Source organism: Hippoglossus hippoglossus, chromosome 12 (genome assembly GCF_009819705.1).
Source record: "Hippoglossus hippoglossus isolate fHipHip1 chromosome 12, fHipHip1.pri, whole genome shotgun sequence".
Lineage (NCBI taxonomy): Eukaryota > Metazoa > Chordata > Actinopteri > Pleuronectiformes > Pleuronectidae > Hippoglossus > Hippoglossus hippoglossus.
This window is the reverse complement of record NC_047162.1, coordinates 2,673,957-2,693,280: the sequence shown is the minus strand read 5'-3', so window position 1 is coordinate 2,693,280 and position 19,324 is coordinate 2,673,957. Positions and strand designations below refer to the sequence as shown.

At 40.7% G+C, this 19,324-nt stretch overlaps 1 protein-coding gene and 1 long non-coding RNA gene across 6 annotated transcripts in view; one reads left to right on the top strand and one right to left on the bottom strand.

Moving 5' to 3' along the window:
* ttc28 (tetratricopeptide repeat domain 28) overlaps positions 1–19,324 on the top strand; it is a 136,803-nt gene that overhangs the window by 79,016 nt on the left and 38,463 nt on the right. For all 5 annotated transcript variants that reach the window (XM_034601325.1, XM_034601323.1, XM_034601324.1 and 2 more), the window contains 5 exons: positions 2,856–3,128; positions 3,215–3,345; positions 14,886–15,107; positions 17,180–17,368; positions 17,499–17,595. In XM_034601325.1, the coding sequence (XP_034457216.1) occupies positions 2,856–3,128; positions 3,215–3,345; positions 14,886–15,107; positions 17,180–17,368; positions 17,499–17,595 (912 nt within the window). The remainder of the gene's footprint in view (positions 1–2,855; positions 3,129–3,214; positions 3,346–14,885; positions 15,108–17,179; positions 17,369–17,498; positions 17,596–19,324) is intronic.
* LOC117771228 lies at positions 2,982–5,978 on the bottom strand. The gene is made up of 3 exons (XR_004615553.1): positions 5,580–5,978; positions 3,186–3,367; positions 2,982–3,106 (listed from the first exon to the last, which is right to left on the bottom strand). It is a non-coding gene; the product is annotated as an uncharacterized LOC117771228 (long non-coding RNA).

Below are 19,324 nucleotides of genomic sequence, written 5' to 3'. Positions count from 1 at the left end.
AGAGGCCTGCCTGAATCAAAATGAAGCCCTCATGCAGATCTGATGCTCCATGGGAGGTTGTTCTGCTGTCCAGGGGCTGCAACGCTTCAAACTCTGTCTCCCATGAGCTTCAAAGCAAGAAAGAGTTAGCAGGAGTTGCAATGCTTGAGTAAGCAGTAGGCAGGGCAACAAGTTGGACCATGGAGGAGGACAAAATACAGTAAGCACAGGAGGGAGCTCAGAAACACTGAGTTATCTGTCTTTCTCTGATGTCTTTCCTAGAGGAGGATGTGTTGTGGGGTACTGAAGTATTCCTTATTATATGGAGCCTAGAACAAAGGTTTCAGCTGTGTCCCTTTTCCTATAAGTCAAAGCCTTGGTTGTGTTCCTGTAGTAAATAAGGATAAATGCAATTTGCTTTAATTTAGTCGTTAAAGAAGTGCAGGAGCGTTTCCAGGAACTGTGGGGACCCAAGGCAAAAGAGACCTTATCCATTATCTACAGTATACTGCTTATCGTGGGGGAGCTGATGCCAATCCCAGCTGACATTGAGTGACAGGTCGCCAGTCCATCGCAGAGCCAACATACAGAGACAAACAACCATTCACATTCACAGCTATGGTCAATTTAGGACAATTTTTGGACTGTGGGGGGAAGAACCAGGAGAAAGCCCACGCAAACACGATAAGCACGTACAATCTCTGCACAGAAAGACCAGGGTCTTCTTGTCGTGTGGCAACAGTGGTAACCACTTCTTTTATTATTCAGATTATAAATAAAGTATACTGCGCATACACATAAATAATAGTCTTCAATCTTCAGCCAAACCTCTAAAATTACAAAGCTACAGAAAGAAGCTACTGGCATTGGTCGGTTCTCTTGGCACAAAGCACACAACAGAGCTGTCAGTTTCAGTTCTTTTATTTATTGCTAGTAAGGACTAGCAGACCTAGCACACAACTGCAGCCCACAGTCTCAGTGAAATGTCTCGAGGCGCCGTTCACTTGCTCCTCACACTCTTGTTTAGCTGCTCTCTTCTGAGAGTTTCACAAGAATCTCAGAGCATCATCTCGCTCTGCCCTGACTCAGAGCTGATGATGTTCCACAGCCACACATTTCTACTCCTCACGACCAGCTGTTTTATTGTAATCTGAATATAACTGTCATAGCAGTTCGAATTTATTATGGAACTGCTCAGTCATCAACATATTTCCATGACTTGTAGAAATACTATGTCATGATGAAATCATTTCACTTTCGCTAAAAAATTCTTCAGTAAACCTTTCTGGAAAATAATATTATTTGAATTTTACATCCTTCATGCATAATGACATGATCACATTCTTTGAGCAAGGGAAACACATTACTCCTGTACATGCTTAGTTATTTGAGTGACGGAGACATTATCATACACAGTCCATTTTCAATCAATCAATCAATCAATCAATCAACCAATCATTTTGTATATTTAAAGCCCATTGTCACAAATCACAATTTCCCTCATGTGGCATTTTGATACTTTTAGCATCAGACAAATGCTAGATGTGAATTTCTGCATCTTCCAGAGGAACAATTTAAATCAGAAATTGGTAAATGTAGAAGATGTCATCTACATTATTAAACTAGTGCTGCTCTTTCCGGTATAATCAAAGACTTGGTTGGTTCTGTGTTTGCTTTTCACAACAGCTGTATTGTTGACTACATTCATATCATTTTAGTCCGTCATCAGTTCAAAACATCCATAAGTATCTCAGTTCAGTAGATCACCATAAATGTCAGGTAGACAAAACAACATAACAAGTTTATGATGACCATGAATCTAAAACTTTTCAAAAATGATCAAAATGCATAAATAAGCTTTTGCCTTAAAGGAACAGTTCTGCAGTTTTGGAGAAATTATTTAATCGCCTTCATGCTGACAATGAAATGAGATGGATGCCTCTCATTTCCTCATGTTAAATAAGAAACTAATCAGCTAGCAGCTAGTGAAATCTCTATCCTTCAATTTGTCAAAGCACAGTACATTTAGATAACTTCCATCTATTAAAAGAACCATGTCCATCTTTTAAATCCCTCTGACTTTATTCCTGTCAACTCTACCAAAAGGTTGTATCTCTAATAACTGGTCAACAACCTGAGACACCACCTTGATGACTGTAAGTAAAATAATTACCTAGAAAGGTTTTTACAGCCCAAACAACCTCCACCAAGACAGAGAGGGTCTGAATGTCGCCTGAGAGACAGAAACAAGGAGTCAGAGGGGCAATATTTTCCCTCCACATGCTGCTTATACCCCAATCAGGCAATGATAACTTTTAATATTGTAATAACACCGTTATATAAAGACATTTATACCGTATGATGGCAGTTGATTTGTTAATCTATATAAGCTGTAGATTGTGTCTCTGAATTTACTGGTTGCTGCAAAAATAGCGCAAGACTGCATTACATGATGTCTGTTCTGACTTCATAGTGGCATCATGATGACATCATACCTACCATATGATCATAGAATATGTATACAATCTATATAAAACCATGGTCATGTCTATAGTTCTATATGATGCAGAAATATCTTGAAGAATTCATTTTTGAATTATACATGACATGATTTGGAATCATTTTCTGATTAGTTCAGTATAATCTTTAGATGTCTGTCTATCGAGATATCTTGAAAATGTCTATTTTAGACAATATTTATTTTACATTGACCTTTGACCGATCAGCTCTAAGAGTTATTCATCTGGAGATAGACCCTCCCAAGTAATATTACTACAAAGTTTGGTGTGAATCTGTCCTCATCTCTCTAAAATCACTTGATAATTCCTACCCCCCCTCTAAGCGTGTCTCTGTATGTCATGTCTTCACATCTTTAGACTCCCTTGAGCCCACCTACCAGCAGCTGCAGAAAATGAAGCTGGACAAGAGCCCTTTCGTGGTTGTGTCCGTCATCGGTCAGGAGCTGCTGACCCACGGTTTCCACGGGGCCTCTGTCGTGGTGCTGGAGGCGGGGCTGAAGATCGGCACGTGCTCCCTGAAGCTGCGTGGATCTGTCTTCTCGGCCCTGAGCTCTGCCTACTGGTCTTTAGGCAACGCAGAGAAGAGTGTGGCCTACATGCAGCAGGACCTGGAGGTGACCAAGACTTTAGGTATGGAAGAGGAATAGAGAGTGAAGAAACAGTGAAGAAATGAAACAGGGGTAGTACGTGTGTAATGTTATTTCTCCGGCCCACAGGTGACCAGTCAGGTGAATGCCGCGCCCATGGGAACCTTGGCTCTGCTCTCTTCTCCAGAGGCAGTTACAGAGAAGCACTGGCCAACCACAGGAACCAGCTGGTTCTGGCCATGAAGCTCAAGGACAGAGAAGTAAGTCTGCATGCATATGCTTCTGAGAGGGAGGAGAAAAAAAGAGTGTGTGCTCATGCATATTTATACGATAATTCACGTTGTATAGATGTGCACTCAGTCAAGAACGGTGCCCTCAAACTTTTCTTTCTTTTCTTCTGAAGTTAGAGATAACAGCCTTGATTTTAATGCATCATACACGTCCACAAGTTTTCTGATGACATTACCAGAATGAATAAGTATACTATAATGTAAATTTCTTTATTATTATTTAAGAATAGATGTTCATTCTGGACCTTGGGGACACATCCATGATTAAATATTATAAACTCAAGTCCTTTTTTTAGCACTTTGGGCACCAACAAACAGCAGCTATCATGTGACAATTACTTACTACTTTGTTACATACAATCAAAGATGTATTTTTTTATACACATACATACATACATACATACATACATACATACATACATACATACATACATACAGGTGTTGATTACTATGATTATTGCAGGAAACAGTGGAGCTCATTTAAAGCTTTTGAAAATAAATCTTTTACATTTTTTAATTAAGTAATTATTTAATTTACTTAAATGTCACTATCTGAGCATGTTCAATTTATTAATTAGATTTTAAGACAATATTATCAAGATGATTTTGGGGAACTTAATTGTACAATGACATTTTCTCCCTTTTCTACTTCTTCTGGAGCTTTCTACCAAATCCCACCAGCTCATTCAATCAATCAATCAATCAAATTTTATTTGTATAGCCCATATTCACAAATCACAATTTGTCTCATAGGGCTTTAACATGGTGTGACATCCTCTGCCCTTAACCCTCAACAAGAGTAAGGAAAAACTACTTAAAAACCCTTTTAACAGGGAAAAAAGAACGTAGAAACCTCAGAGAGAGCCACATGTGAGGGATCCCTCTCCCAGGACGGACAGAAGTGCAATGGATGTCAAGTGTAAAGGAGAACATCAAGATAAAGGTTTTAGCAGCATTGATTAGGGTAAACAACAGCTTTTCAGTTCCTCACGTGCCTCCTTCATTGTAGCTTTCTTCAGACTCTCTTTCCAACCAGTACAATATAACACGCCTAGTGATGTCATCATGGTTTGTTCTTGAAAACCAGCAGTTTTTTCAGTTTTCATACCGATTTATTTTTGGTGAAAATACTAAATTGTTAAAAATCTGGTACAAATCTAGAACAGAACCTGCTCTATGTTGTTGGACAAGAAGTAAAAGTGTAGCACAGTGGACAGAAAAACCAAAACTTACTCACATAAAAGACAATAAGTAAAAACAGAACACGTTTTAAAAGTAGTAAGGGACAAGACTAAACAGATAGATCTTGATCTCGTTTTTTTTTTTAAGATGTTCACAGATGTCACAGTCCATAATTTAGGAGCCACAGGCTCTGAAGCGCAATCTCCTTTAACTGTTGACCATATTTTATGTCTTCCATGTCCACTGAGAGTTGTGTACATGTCTGATCACATGTACATGCCCACGGTTCCATTCATTCTAAGATCCCACATTGCATCGCACTAGGTGGATATATTGTTACTGGAGCATGTGCAGTCGACACATACAGTCAGCATGGTCAAGGGTTTTGGGCTGCACACGTCTGCAGAGGGGTCCGTGTCTACCCTAACGGACATGGATTGATGATGACATTTTCTTCACATGGACCACAGCGGACCACAGCCGACTGGCAGACATGAAAACTATAAATCAGCCTTTAGTTTTGGAACCTTGTTCTAACATCAGGCTGCAGGAACACCCATTTCTTTCGGAAACACCAATAAAATAAAATTAGATTGTACTGAGTTACAGGAGGTTGAGACGTCATGACTGCAGCCCGCTGTACAGAAACTAGAAAGGAGCTGCGTGAGCTGCTGTGACTGATTGTTGCCAACCAGTTGTAGCCCTGTCAGCCAGGTCAACACTTCACCAAGCGTTATCAAATGCACCAAATGTTTCGCAGATGAGCCCAAGACAGTCTGTCCCTTTTCTGGTCCTCGTGGAGGCGATGGTGACGCCTGTTTGTTATGATGTGTTTGTGTCCTTTAGTGAACCAGGCACAGAGCAAATAATCTGTATGTAAATTCACCTTGTGCACTGTTGGTGTAGCCTTCTTTGTTTTGCTTGAGAACTTATATGCAGTGTATGATATGACACTGTCAGTAGTTCATGTGAAATTGTTGATTTCTCGCCAACATAGTCATCATAACGTAAACAGGACTAACTTCCGATTTGCTCCGGACACTTTGCTCGCTGGGTTTGTCTCACTTTTCTTCTCCGCCTGCTCTCTCGCTCTCTCATGCTTCCTTGAAAGCAGGTTTTCTTCTTGCCTCGAGCCACAGCCAGAACTCACCGGCTTTCTTCAGAAACAGTTTGGACAGTCGTGAAAACCCAAGTTAAATTGGATCTGCATTTACACATTAGACCCTGGCCTCTTTATGTGTCAATGCACAAAGTAAACCTGTCAGGTTGTTTGTGTGTGTTCACTTCTCACCTACTGCTTTAAATGTCATGGCAGATTCATTTATGCCTGACTGGATTTAATATTTTATTTAATGTCTTGATTCCGTGCCTGTGGCGTGTGAGTGGAATATTTGATTGTGTCTTCAATATTTTACAAGAAATACGTGCGCGCGTGTGTGTGTCTGTGTGTGTGTGTGTGTGTGTGTGTGTGTGTCTGTGCGTTAATCAATATTGTCTCATGTTGATCCTCTCTTCTTTCTCTGCTGTTTTTTATCTGCTGTGTGTTTAAATGTGGAGATAGTTTAATGTGTGCCAGAGTTTTACTTTGTATATACTGTATCTGTGTGTGAGGACGGAGCTGAAGAGTGTGGGTCTGTTGTCAGTACCACTGATCGGTGTTTGTGTTGACTGATCCTCCGTCTGGACCATGACAGTGTTCTGTTTGACTTCTGTCAGTTGTTGTTTTGTCTTTATTTCGGTTTTCTTTGTTCTTTGTTACTTCCTGTATTGGTTGTGGTCTTTGATTGTTAATTGATAAGTTATTATATTTTACTAGGTGCTGATCATATGTTTTTTTAATTTTTTGTCAGGTTTGAGACACACATGTGTAAAATAATGGAATAAGTGGTACAACTAGCATTTATTAGCAGTCTCATCAATAACACATTATAATGTAGTTGTAATTTTTTTTAAAGTGCAACATAACAGTTATAATAATACATATGCCGATGGATGAGAGGGTGAAGTGTTTGAGTCCACAAAACACTTTGGGAGTTTCAGGAGTAAACAGTGTTGCAGCCAAATCCAATACAATTGAAGTAACTGGTTACTCCTTCTTCAAACGTAAAAAAAACAACAGGAAAAATAACAAAAATACCTCCATACTGCTCCTGTGGTGTCATCCAAGTGTCTGCAAGCCCCGACATTTACACCATGTTTTAGCCTAAAAGTCCTCTGATGTCCTCCTCTGGAGCTGCATTCACTTTCACACCGGAAACACCAAACACACGGCATTCAAGCTCTCGCCCCAAGGGTTTGTTTCTGTTGTTTTTTTTACATTTGAAGAAGGAGTAACCATTTACTTCAATTGTATTGGAATTGGCTGAAATGCTGTTTACCCCTGAAACTCCAAAAGTGTTTTTTGGACTCAAACACTTCACCCATCCCTCCATCGGCATAGTGGTGAGTAGATAATAAGTGAATTTTCATTTTTGGGTGAACTATCCCTTTAAGGCCCCACAGGGCGGGCGCACGCACACACACACACACACACACACACACACACACACACACACACACACACACACACACACACACACACACACACTCGAACACATGCAGTCATTTGATAGCGTGTGATCACATCCTGAATCTACAGAGGCCGATTGAAAATCTGTCAGTAAGACAGATGTGTGTTTGAGCAAGTTCATTTTAATGAAAGCAGTGGAACAGGAGTACACTGTGTCTGCAGGCATCTTCGTGTTTGTCTGTTTTGACACATGGTTAAATCTCTAACCAGCTTCCATTCGTATAACGTTAATTTAGCACACACACCCACATACACACACACACACAATTCTAGTTTTCTCAGGATCGAAACCAGACATGGGGGTTTCTCCATCAGAGCAGGGGTTGTCTGTTTCTTGTGCGATGGGAGCAGTAAAGACAGAGGAATGTGTGCGTGCTGCTGACAGACTATTATTGAACCTCTCCTCCACAGGTGCACAGCCGAAGGCGACTAAAACATGGTCATCAACAGAAATCCATATCTCCCACTGTGTGCTTGCCTTGCTGCGGTAGCTGCATTTGTTTGTGCCACGTGCAGGCGTTTCCAGACAGCATGCTTCCAGACAAAGACACCGCCTGCAGAGAGCTGATATTTAATCTACAGCGGTGGACACAAAAGAAAACAGTGGCGGTGCTAAAACTGTCAGTTCACAGATAACTAATAAAAAAAACTGTTCTGATAATCAATCAGTCAAAAAATGTTATCCTTAATCTGAAGACGTCACCTTAGGCTCTTGGAACTTAGTGGACATTTTTTACTATTTTCTCACATTTGATTTATTAAAGTTCATTGATTTAACATTGAGATTGCTTGTTTCATTCAGTAACATTCACCTTGCTGATGATCAGCTTAGCTTAGCATAAAGACTGGGTCCAGGGGGAAACCGCTAGCCTAAACAAAATCTATCTATCAGCCAATTTAAAGCTTGATTAACTAATTAGCATCAAAATGTACTTTTAAAATATGCATTTTAGAGAATTCAGGTCTATTTCTGAATAATGTGTTTCATATCATTGGGTTATACTCTAGTTGTCCATGTTTTAATGTGTACATAACTTCCATGTTGTAGCTGATAGAAGATCTGATTTTAATTTCTTTAATTATAAAACAAGGAGGTTATATTTTCATCTGCTGTTTGTCTGGAGCAGAAGTACACAAAAACTACTGAACCGATTTTCTTGCAACTTGGTGTCAGAGTGGGATATAAGCCAAGAAAGAACCCATTACATTTTGGCGTGGATCACTTTCTTTACAATTGTGAGCAGTTTGACATTTCCCCTGATTTCACTGACTGAGAGAATAATTCATGGATCTGGCTGATAATAATCAGCCATATTTAGAGGACTGATATCTATGAGTCTGTGCTATTTGGTGCAGCTTGATTGAATTTGAAGGGACGGTTGGGCCTTGACTGAGGTATGTGCTCAACTGAGTGGAATTCTAGTAACTTTTGAATTCCATTCCCATTTGCTTATACCTCAGTCTCTTCTTTCTCTCTCAGGCTACGTCCACACTAATATGTTTTACTTTTAACCCTCTGAAAGCGGATCTCACAGGCAGCCCCCCTAATTGGCCGCAGGAGATTGTTGTTTGCATGATCTTGTTTAAATCCATTTCAAATTAAAACCTAGTTAAACACTCTTTTTCCAGTTGCAGTTGTACTTACTGTAACTAAGCAACTGCAAAGTAGACAATCTGTTTCCTGTTTACACCACGACTAGTGTACATTAATGGTCATGGAGATGACTTGAGTGTTTTTAATTTCAAAGATTGTTTTAAATTGAAAAACGTATTAGTGTGGAGCCTCTGTACTTGTGCTCGCTCAGAGTCAGACCAACATGAACCAACTTCACTTAGCTCTTTTCTGATATAGCAGGAGAACCTGTTTCTTCCTTTTTCCAAACGCTGAGGGTGAAAGATCTGTTTTTTTGGGTGTGATTGAACATCGCTTTTGCAAACCTCGTGCATCTTTGCTGGTTAGTTTATCAACCACACCACTAATCTATATCTGTCTCTCTTCACCGCTTTTTCTATTCTCATTTTTCTCTTTTTTTCACCACACAGATTCTTCCAATGGTGATTTGATGCTTTCCTGTAACATTATATACAAAGCATGGTCACGGCAGGCAGCATAATACGATTATTTTATTTCCTTTTTGTACAAAATGACAAGGGATGTCAATCATTCCCTCTTTTCATATATGTAAAGCACGCAGACATCAACAACACACGCACATATTGTGTCTGCCTGCTCCGAGTCCCAGACACAACATGATTGAATTTTTGTGTGTGTTTTCTCGTGCAGGAGAAACATTGTGTCCTTGAGGGAAATCAAACAGTTGTCTGGCCGGTTGACTGTACACACAGAGGCCTCCTCGTCATTTATTAAATCTCCCTCTCCTGTCTAGAATCCTGCCTCGGAGATGTGTCAACTGGATTTTATGTGTTTACACTCTTCACTTTGCTGAGAATTGGGATTTCAGTAGACGTGTGCTGTGTTCGCTTGTGCTCAATTGCACGTACAGCCCAAGCACACATGAACAGGTATGGAGAGACCAGAGTGTCTGGATGTTAATCAGGGAGTGGTAAATTCCACTAAAGGTCACTTTGGCTGTTTTCAGTGACAGTTTTCAGCCCTCATTAAGAATCTTAAAGGAATGTGCTATCGGTATTATCTATCATTCCTAGGCTACATTTGAACTGGAGGATTAGTTTTTCCTCACAAGCTCCACTATGGCTGCACCTAACGATTATTTTCATTTTTAATTAATCTGCAGAGGAGTTTCTTCATTGTTTTGTCTATAAAACGTCAGAAAGCAGAGGGTAAATGCCTGTTTTTAATTTCCTGCTGCCCAAAGATGCAAAAAATACCTTGAATAGTTTAACCAACGGTCCAACACCAAAGAATTTTCAGTTTACTGTCGTTCATGAGAAGGAAAAGCAGCAAATCGTCTCATTTGAGAAACTGATTCTCACATAGAATTGCAACATATTGTAGCAGCATGTGCGAAGTGCAGTGGAAACAGACTTTGGGAATAAATCATGTCGTATACAAAGTGAGTCATGGAAACTTCCACTGATGAGATGAAAATGTCAGATGTGAGCGTTGAGGAGACCGGAACCTTCCTTAGATTCATTTGAGAGACATCAGATTTCCATCACGTTTTCTAATTTGTGTTCCATTGTGAGGACCTCGTGCTCCTCCTCTTCTCCAGTGGTTGAATGGCATCGACTGGAGAATAAGCTCCACTAGCAGTTCATCTAAACTCCCAAAATTCAAAAAACAGCTGTAGATTTTCTGAAAATTTGAATGGAAAGGAGGAGCTCTCAGTAATTACTTTAACGAGTAATCTTAAGAGAATTATATAATGATATAAATACAGGTTTACATAGGAGATGGTTTGTGGTGAATATGTGATTTCAGTAATTTCACTAAAACCGATGACTACTTGCAGCGTCATACAGATGTAATAACAAGAAATGGTCAGCACTCGCAGAAAATATGTAAAACTTTTAATGTAATAATGCACAGCAGCCACTTTATAAATTGTGATAAACCATCTGATACATTCATAGACAAAGTAAATAAAAATGGACAGTGAGTCTCCACTTCCTGTTGTAAAAAAATGAGGCCAAAATAACCTGGAAACGGGTGCTGCGTCGTTTATGACTATACTTTAGCCAGCCACCAGGGGGTGATCAACATGTATAGGCTTCACTTTTGGGAAAGACCATGGACCATAAATCCTCAAACCATCATTCAAAATCAAATATCACATTAACATACAAATACATGTACATTATTAATGGTAATTTGTTTAAAAACAAAACACCACTAGTTTGTTTGTAGCATGAACGCACACGGTAAAAGTGGTATCTACAGAATTTATGCTGAATTCTGCCTGCCTGCCAAAGATGGTAAAATCTTTATGGCTGTTTAGATGGTCACCCACGCAGGTAGGATTTCTTTCAGTGCTGCTGATGGTCAATTTGACTGTGACACACATGGGGGGGGGGGGAGAGAGAGAGAGAGAGAGAGAGAGAGAGAGAGGCGCTGTCCCCTGTTATTTTGGATGCCATTCTGGCCAGTAGTTACTGTGTTGCGCTGACCACGTCTCTTCTCTGACATCCTGTTTTGCAGGCAGTTTCAACTTTAAGACATAAACTGCGGATCCCGCGATTTACTAAGCTGCATTAACTATAGGATGCTCACCTGCACACACAGATTCTGTATGTGCACACGCAGCACTCTCTGGGATAGGGGATGGAGTTGGCTGAGAGGGGATGGCAGAACTGGCAGGTCATTTTTTGGGTCATTTTGGTTTTAAGGGGATGGCATCCCCTCTCATCCCCCTACACATCGCCTGCCTGGTATCATTATCTTCTTTGTTTGTTTGTCTTCTCTCTGAGGTCTGAAAATTGAGGGCTGACTCTAGTTTCAGTTTAGCAGCACATACTGACTCCCAGTGAGAAAGACACAGAGAGCGAGTGCATGTGGGACACACTGTAAATTAGAAAAAAACATGCTAATCACTCCTCTTTAATAATTCATAGCTCCTTGTCCTCCTCGCTCTCACAGTCTTAAAGCCTGCAAACATTTCATTATAGTCTCTGGCTTTTTCTTTTTCTCTGTCTGTCCCTCATTGTTTGCTATAAAAGGTCAAATTCAAATTATAAATTTGAGTGTGCGTGTATGTGCGTGCACACTGGTATGAGTCACAGTTTGAGCACTGTTTGAGTTTAAGAAGCCCTCTAACTTAATTATTGTCACTGTGACTGCCTCAAGGAGATCATTCTTACAGTCAGTTGTACAGACTAGCACAGGTCAGGGTTTATTGATAATTACATCGGACTGTGTGTTCACAGATATACAGTAAGCTGTGTTCTACAGATCAGACTCAGTATCACCGGGGCCATGTTTCCTGTGAAGGAAACAACCCTGTGTATGCACAGGCTGTGGAACGTGTTTTTCTGACCTCCCTGCCAGCACAATGACTGGAGGAGGTTGCCTTTCTTCATGTTTTCAATCTGTTGTTTTTGGAAAATATTTTCCAGAAACTCTCCAATAAGGTGGTAGAGTGTTTAGCACTTTCACCCCGCAGGAAGAGGTTTCCCGGTTGGAATCCTGTCTCGACTGTGTGGAGTTTGCATGTTCTCCCCATGCCTGCGTGGGTTTTCTCCAGGTCCTCCAGCTTCCTCCCACAGTTTTAAGAGATGCAGATTGTTGTTTGGTTAATTGGAAACTGTTTGTTGGTATAAATGTGATCCTGAATGGTTGTTGTCTTTGTATGTTGCCCGTGCAATACATTGGCAACCTGTCCATGATGTATATCTTGCCCCCTTGTCCCCCTTTCAACCCTCAAAACAATAAGCAGTAACGAATGGATGGGTTAGTTTTGTATTGAAGTCAGAGGAACAACAGTTATTCAATTCATCCTGTGGAGAGCATGAATGTCAATGCATCAGTATTGTTCAAAACCAAACATGTCAAGGTATCTTTATCATTAGTTGCTAAATGGAGTATATTTATGTGGCACCTTTTCTGTCATATCACTCAAACCACTTTATAGTACAAGTCGCATGCTTCTATATGAAGCGCTTTTTGCTATCACATATACTGTCAACACAGCTATCTGGGGCAATTTGCGGTTCAGTGTCTTGCCCAAGGACACTTCTGAATGCAGACTGGAGGTGCCAGAGATCAAACCATTGACCCTCTGGTTAGTGGTCAACCCTCTCTACCTCTTGAGCCATAGCCGCCCAAGTCGAATACATTTTCTGGGTATCATGAATATCAGTATCACTTTTTATTTTACCAATATCTAATAGGTGCTGAGATATCTCATAGCTGAATACCCCTCCCCTCACCCTCCCCTTCCAAACATGAAAGAGAACCTGTGGTAGCCTTCAGTTGTCATAAAAACTCAAAAGGGTGTTTAGTTTGTCCAGTCTGGGCTACTGTAAAAAACATGGCAGATCTCCGTAGAGAGGACCCACTCCTGATGTAAATATAGAGTATTGAAATATAAAGGGCTTATTTAGGGTAAAGAAAACAACACTTCATATAATTTAGATGAAACACACTAGTGTAAACATCACTAGGATTATTTTATATTCAGTTTCTGCCGATACATCCCTTTCACCTAAATCTTACACACTGGACCTTTTAAATTAATTTATTCGATTACAGACATCCCAAGGTGTTGGTTGCATCTCAAGACTGAAGGATATTTTGTTGCACATTTACAAAATGATGTGGTGTAACCCTAAATACAACCTGTTATGAGGGAAATGAGGGAAATGTAGTACTGTTTATCCAAGCAGTGTGTATTTGTATGTGTATAAAGTGATAAATGAGAGATTCAGACTGTGGTGGTCTCGCCGTGATCTTTCCGGTTAATTTGAAACAAACCGTTTTCCTCAGACATCACAAATATTTCCCATGACTCCTCCGATCGATACCAGTAACCTTAAGATTAGTTAGAAAATGAGTAGGCAGCTGGCCAATGACTGCAGCTGCTTTTTATCATTTCACTCACCGTCTACTCAGAGCAGCAGACAAGAGTGTGTACACGCAGGACCTGAGACGCTCTGTATGTTTTGGTGTGTGGGTGTGAGTTCATGGCTCTGTTTTCCTGCACACGTAAAAAAACTGTGTGAATATTACCTTAGACGCTCATCGTGATCCACACGGCATTATGGCAGAAGGAGGCCTGTGATTAGCAGGAGAAGTGTTGCTGGAGATCCGTAGGCAGCTCAAAGTGCAACAAAAGTGTCGTCTGTGCTAACTCAGTAATAATAGAACTGAGGGCCCGATGCAGAGCAGCTGTGGTGGAGGCAGAGGGTGACACTCACAGCAGGGTCTAAATAGGATGTGAAAGATTAGCTTTCACCCCTGTAGCCTCCATTATGTGTGTGTGTGTCTTCCAAGGCTGCAATTTCCATCAGGGATAAAGCAATGTCCCCCCTCCCTTTTCAAATGTTTGACACCACTTCTTTTTTCATTTACTGTCTGAACATCTCTGTCCAGCTGCCAAGACGAAAATAAGAGAAGCTCTAAATACAGATATGCTCATCAAGGTCACAGTCGATTGTTAAAGCAGATATAAGCGATATTTCTAAGATAATAATGCATGAGATGATGGTGGGAAACAATGTGAAAGGCTCATAGTGATGAACCTACAGAGAATTGTCGGCTGAATCAGCAGCTCTCCTCTATGGAGCCTTATAATGAGTTTCAGCTCATTGTCTGTCTGCCCGGACTGGTTTCTTTCTTCATTTCTCCTCATTCTAGCTCTTATAGTGTTGTTGTGAAAAATCTCTGAAGCTCCACTGTAAACTCTCAACAAACACCAAACAGCAGACAGACACAGTTATAGACCAGTTGCTGAACATAATGGAGCATTCAACATTTGGTGGAGACCAAAAACAGAGCTAAAACAGAGTGTATATTCCATTTTGATTCGTACAACATGTCAAATATTTGCAGACTCTAACCCCGCAGGTGTCAGGAGCTGGACTTTCCTTTAACTTGGAGGTAAACTCAATATCTCTGGGCTTTGAGTTGAGTTTATTAAATAAAACAAATGTTGAAGGAGTTGAGGAGACGCAAAAGGACAATGAAAACTGGCTTAATACAATCCATAACGATTGTTTGTCATTTCAATTTTGTGAGCTCTTATTTTTACATAATGTCTTTACTGTAAGCACGTGGAGGGTCATGTGCCTTTCTTTTTTAGATACTAACCAGCGTGTGTTTGTGTGTGTGTCTGTGTTTCAGGCTGCGTCTGATGCTCTCAGCAGTCTGGGCCATGTGTACACAGCTATCGGCGACTACCCCAACGCACTGGCAAGCCATAAACAGTGTGTGCTGTTGGCGCGACAGACCCAGTGTCAGCTCTCCGAGGCTCGCCAGCTCGGCAACATGGGCGCCGTGTACACAGCACTGGGAGACTTCACCAACGCCGTTCAGTGTCATGAACAACACCTGGATATCGCAAAGGTACAGAACAGTATGCAGGAAACATTGTACTTTTCGACCACAATTGTGACAATGACATCAAGCTGATTTTGTATATTTTGTCACTGTCAAAAAATCCCATAAAAAAAGACCCAACCAACAATGAATTGGTTCAGAGTCTGATGTTTGTTGTTCCTCTGAGCCATAGAGTTTGTTTTTCCAAAGACACATCAGTGAGACACTCTGTTGCACTGTTCATCCCCATGAACACACACACACACACACACACACACACACACACACACACACACACACACACACACACACACACACACACACACACACACACACACACACACACACACACACACACACACACACACACACACACACACACACACACACACATACATGCACACACTTTGTAGTTTATTTGACTCAATCCACATACACCCTTCTGCTGCTGGAAAGACTCACTACCAACTGTGGATGAATCCGCTACATTAGATCTTACCCAACAAATGTCGCATCCCCCCCCCTTGTTTGACTGAAGTTCACAAAACTCTTCAGTGGTCAAGTGTTTTTTAGAAATTATTCATGCTTTTGTAAGAATTTAACTTTTAAAGACCGGTCTCCTCAGCAGGAGCCAATTGTCTTTATTTTGTGTAGTGATATCACATATATACATGCAATTTCATCTGTTCATTGATATTAGCATTTCACATATGCGTGATATTTTTTCATAAAGATCTCTGCATTCATTTTGAGAATTAAAAAATAGAAAATAGAAAAACACCCTATTTCACAATGTTAAAGTGAATACAAATTTTGAATACACTCCAAAAGTTAATGGGTTCTTCCTTGGCCCCACCCTTCCCTCAAGTTTCAATACAATTGGCTCTTTAATTTCTGCGTATTCTTGCCGACAAACAGCACTGAAAACATAACCTCCATTGGTGGAGTTAATTATACTTTCCTCACCTGAGGGGAACACAATAATAGGAAGTAAGACAGATACCACAATACAAGCCTCTCAGTGTCTTTCTGTGACTTGTCTATTTTCTTGCAAAGCGGAAAGTCCTGATTTTATGACGTTTTACAGCTGTCATGTAAAATGAATGCTGTTTCACAAACAGGCAAAACAATGCCAGACATTACCAGGTTGAATGAATATAAAGCCATTAGCTACATTACATCCAGTAATTGAATTTTGTATTATTATGGAGAGAAGCACAATTTGTATTTCAAGATAATGATGAATTCAAAACAGGAGGGCTGGGTTCTTTTACAGCAGCAGTTACATATCTGAATGGTTCGGCCCGGAGTTTTTCTAATGCTGTTGTGTGTGTATTTTAGCACATCTGTCACTTGATGAATGGAGTCTTTTATAACAAAGTTATTGCATACTTCCCAAAGAATATAATGTGCATTCAGGATACTGGATGTTAAGCCTGTAAACATCTGAGGTGTCATAATGGAGCTTATCATGCAAATGTTACATCTGCAAACATAACAAGAGACAATATTCTGTGCACATATTGCTCAATTGTATTTGTTTTTTGGATGATGTGTAATATTGCAGGCTCGCCAGCAGCACTGCAGCCAACCTCATCTCACTCTGTAGCTTTTCTCTCTGAACGTACAAATTGACCATCTGTTGACAGTTAGGTTTGTAGCAGAATAAAAGTTCCCTCAAGTGAAATCTACTGACTATACAAAGTTTGTAACACAGTTTTTAATTTGACAGTTTATAAATCTTGGCATCGGTTTGATGTGTGGGCTCCATCTCTATCTTCCTGAAAAGAAAAGCTGTTCCTTTTTCTGTGATTAGTCATTTGAGGGAGTATAGATATTTTTTCAAACTTAGTTTTGTCGTCTTTAATTATTTTCAAACTGAATTTCTTCATGAAGTCTGTAGTTAATGCATCAGTGGTTTTAAACTTAGTCCTGATTGGTTTATTGGAAGTCATGTATCATGTATCATGTAGGTATACTGGATCTACTTTTAACGTCTTGGACCTGTGACACACAGTTAGGAATGGAAATTGTAAAATATCTACTGTCAATGGAAATTGCACTGCAGGCCACTTATAAGCAACAAATTTCTTTGGCAGACTTTGGAGAATCGGCGGGAGGAAGCACGGGCGTACAGCAACCTGGGCAGTGCCTACCACTCTCAACGAGACTTTGACAAGGCCATATCATACCACACAAGAGTGCTGGAGCTGGCACAGGAGCAGGCCGACAGAGCCATCGAGATGAGGGCATATGCTGGTCTGGGGCACGCTGCCCGGTGCATGCAGGTTGGTATAAACTCATTTCAAGACCTGATTTAATGTATAACTAAATCACATGGGGGTTACTCAGGCTGTTCAGTTGTTGATACTGTGATAAATACACATGATAAATTCTGATCCTTCCTCTGATCGTCAGGACCTGGAGCGGGCACTTCAGCACCACCAACATCAGCTAGAAATTGCTCAGGAGCTGCAGGACAGAGCTGCACAGGGCAGAGCATCTTCCAACCTGGGTACGTTAAACTCAGGTGTCTGTCTGTGTGTGTGTGTGTGTGTGTGTGTGTGTGTGTGTGTGTGTGTGTGTGTGTGTGTGTGTGTGTGTGTGTGTGTGTGTGTGTGTGTGTGTGTGTGTGTGTGTGTGTGTGTGTGTGTGTGTGTGAGAGAAGTTTTTTGTCCTTAAAGTGTAACTTTGTCTCTCCCTGAAAATAAGCTAATAAAAATAAAACCTAGAACGCAGTGTTGGCAGGTGTGGCTAAGACCTACCTACCTACAATGGCTGTCTCAACCAGCGGTTCAAACGTTGTGTGTGCGAGCAAGACAGCCGGGTCGCAGTAGAGGATGGGGGACATCTCTGAATGGTTGACGATGTGGTGGTTTGGGGATTTAGTTTCAGCATAGATTTGAAAACAAGCACAGCTTTCTATATTCCCAGTCTTGAGCAGTTGCTGGCGGCGGCGCCACTAGCAGCAGGGTGTTAACCTTTTCACATATATGTAAATGTCATGACGTAGAGACATTCCAAATGGTTGACTCTACATAAGCATTGGTCGTGAAAGGTTTGAAACACTGAGTGGACGTGAGCCATTTTTAACCGATAAATGTGTTACAAGAAGATTTTTGATAAATCTGGTATTTAAACCAGCATTTATGTATTTCATCAAATAACAGTGATATAATTTAGTTGGCAGCTCAAGTGTGAAATATCTCTTTAATCAAGCAATTTACTACATTTGTTGAGAGGGTGTGTTTTCATCAAATGTGTTACAAGAAGCTTTTTGATGTACTGGCATCTCATATGGCGAGGGTACAGATGGGATATACAGATGAATCTCCATGACATTGAAAAAGGTTGCTGAGACAGACTAACGGCCTTTAAATACCTGAGGTGTGACGAATAAATGACACAAAAATGTGGGGAACACAAACCTGAAAATATTCCCCATCAAAACTCATCCTGGCACCAATTCAAATTTGTGACAGGTGGGAATAGCTTTGTGTCAGCTCATTCGTCAGAATGTTCTTGTTCTCCTCACGAGGGGATTTAGGTTACATCCCATTTTACAAGTTAGAGAAAGAGAGTTTTACTTCCTCATATAGGAGCTGAGGCTTTTTCACGGCTCTGGTAATAGAGAACCTCATATTTCAGGCTGTCAGTGGGACAGCTGAAGTCCTACTGTGGATGCTACTGCCTCATCTGAGATCAGTTTTGTTCAGAGTGTGCAGCTGTGAGTTGAAGTCGGTTTAAAGCTCATATTTACCGTCTGGACTCCACGGGGAACATTATGTTTCTCCACTTTGGCTCTTTCCTGAATAGGTGGACAGCTGTTATGATGTGACAAGCCTGCAGGCCTAAAGAGCCCAGTCACTAATATTCCTCTCATCTGCTGGTTTGAAGCCTGACTCTCTCAAAGCCCCCTCGTGTGTCATTTCAACTATAGATTGTGCGGCAAACCTTGAAGTGGAGGAAAGAAGCTGTCTGTCACAGAGCGAGAGGGATGGTATTATAAACAGGACGTAGCTACAAGTAATGAGGAATTTGGGACCAGGTTCTGCATCTTTTAGTTGTTTGCCAACCACCCAGATTTTAAAGGAGAGAAGGAAATAATGATAAGGAGAAGACGAAAGGCAGAAGAGCATGGCAGCATAACAATAATCAAGATGCACTGTCACCCTCGAGGATATACTGTGTAGATGACAACAAAAGGGGAGAGTGTGGTAGATTGCTTCTTCTATGCCTTGTGT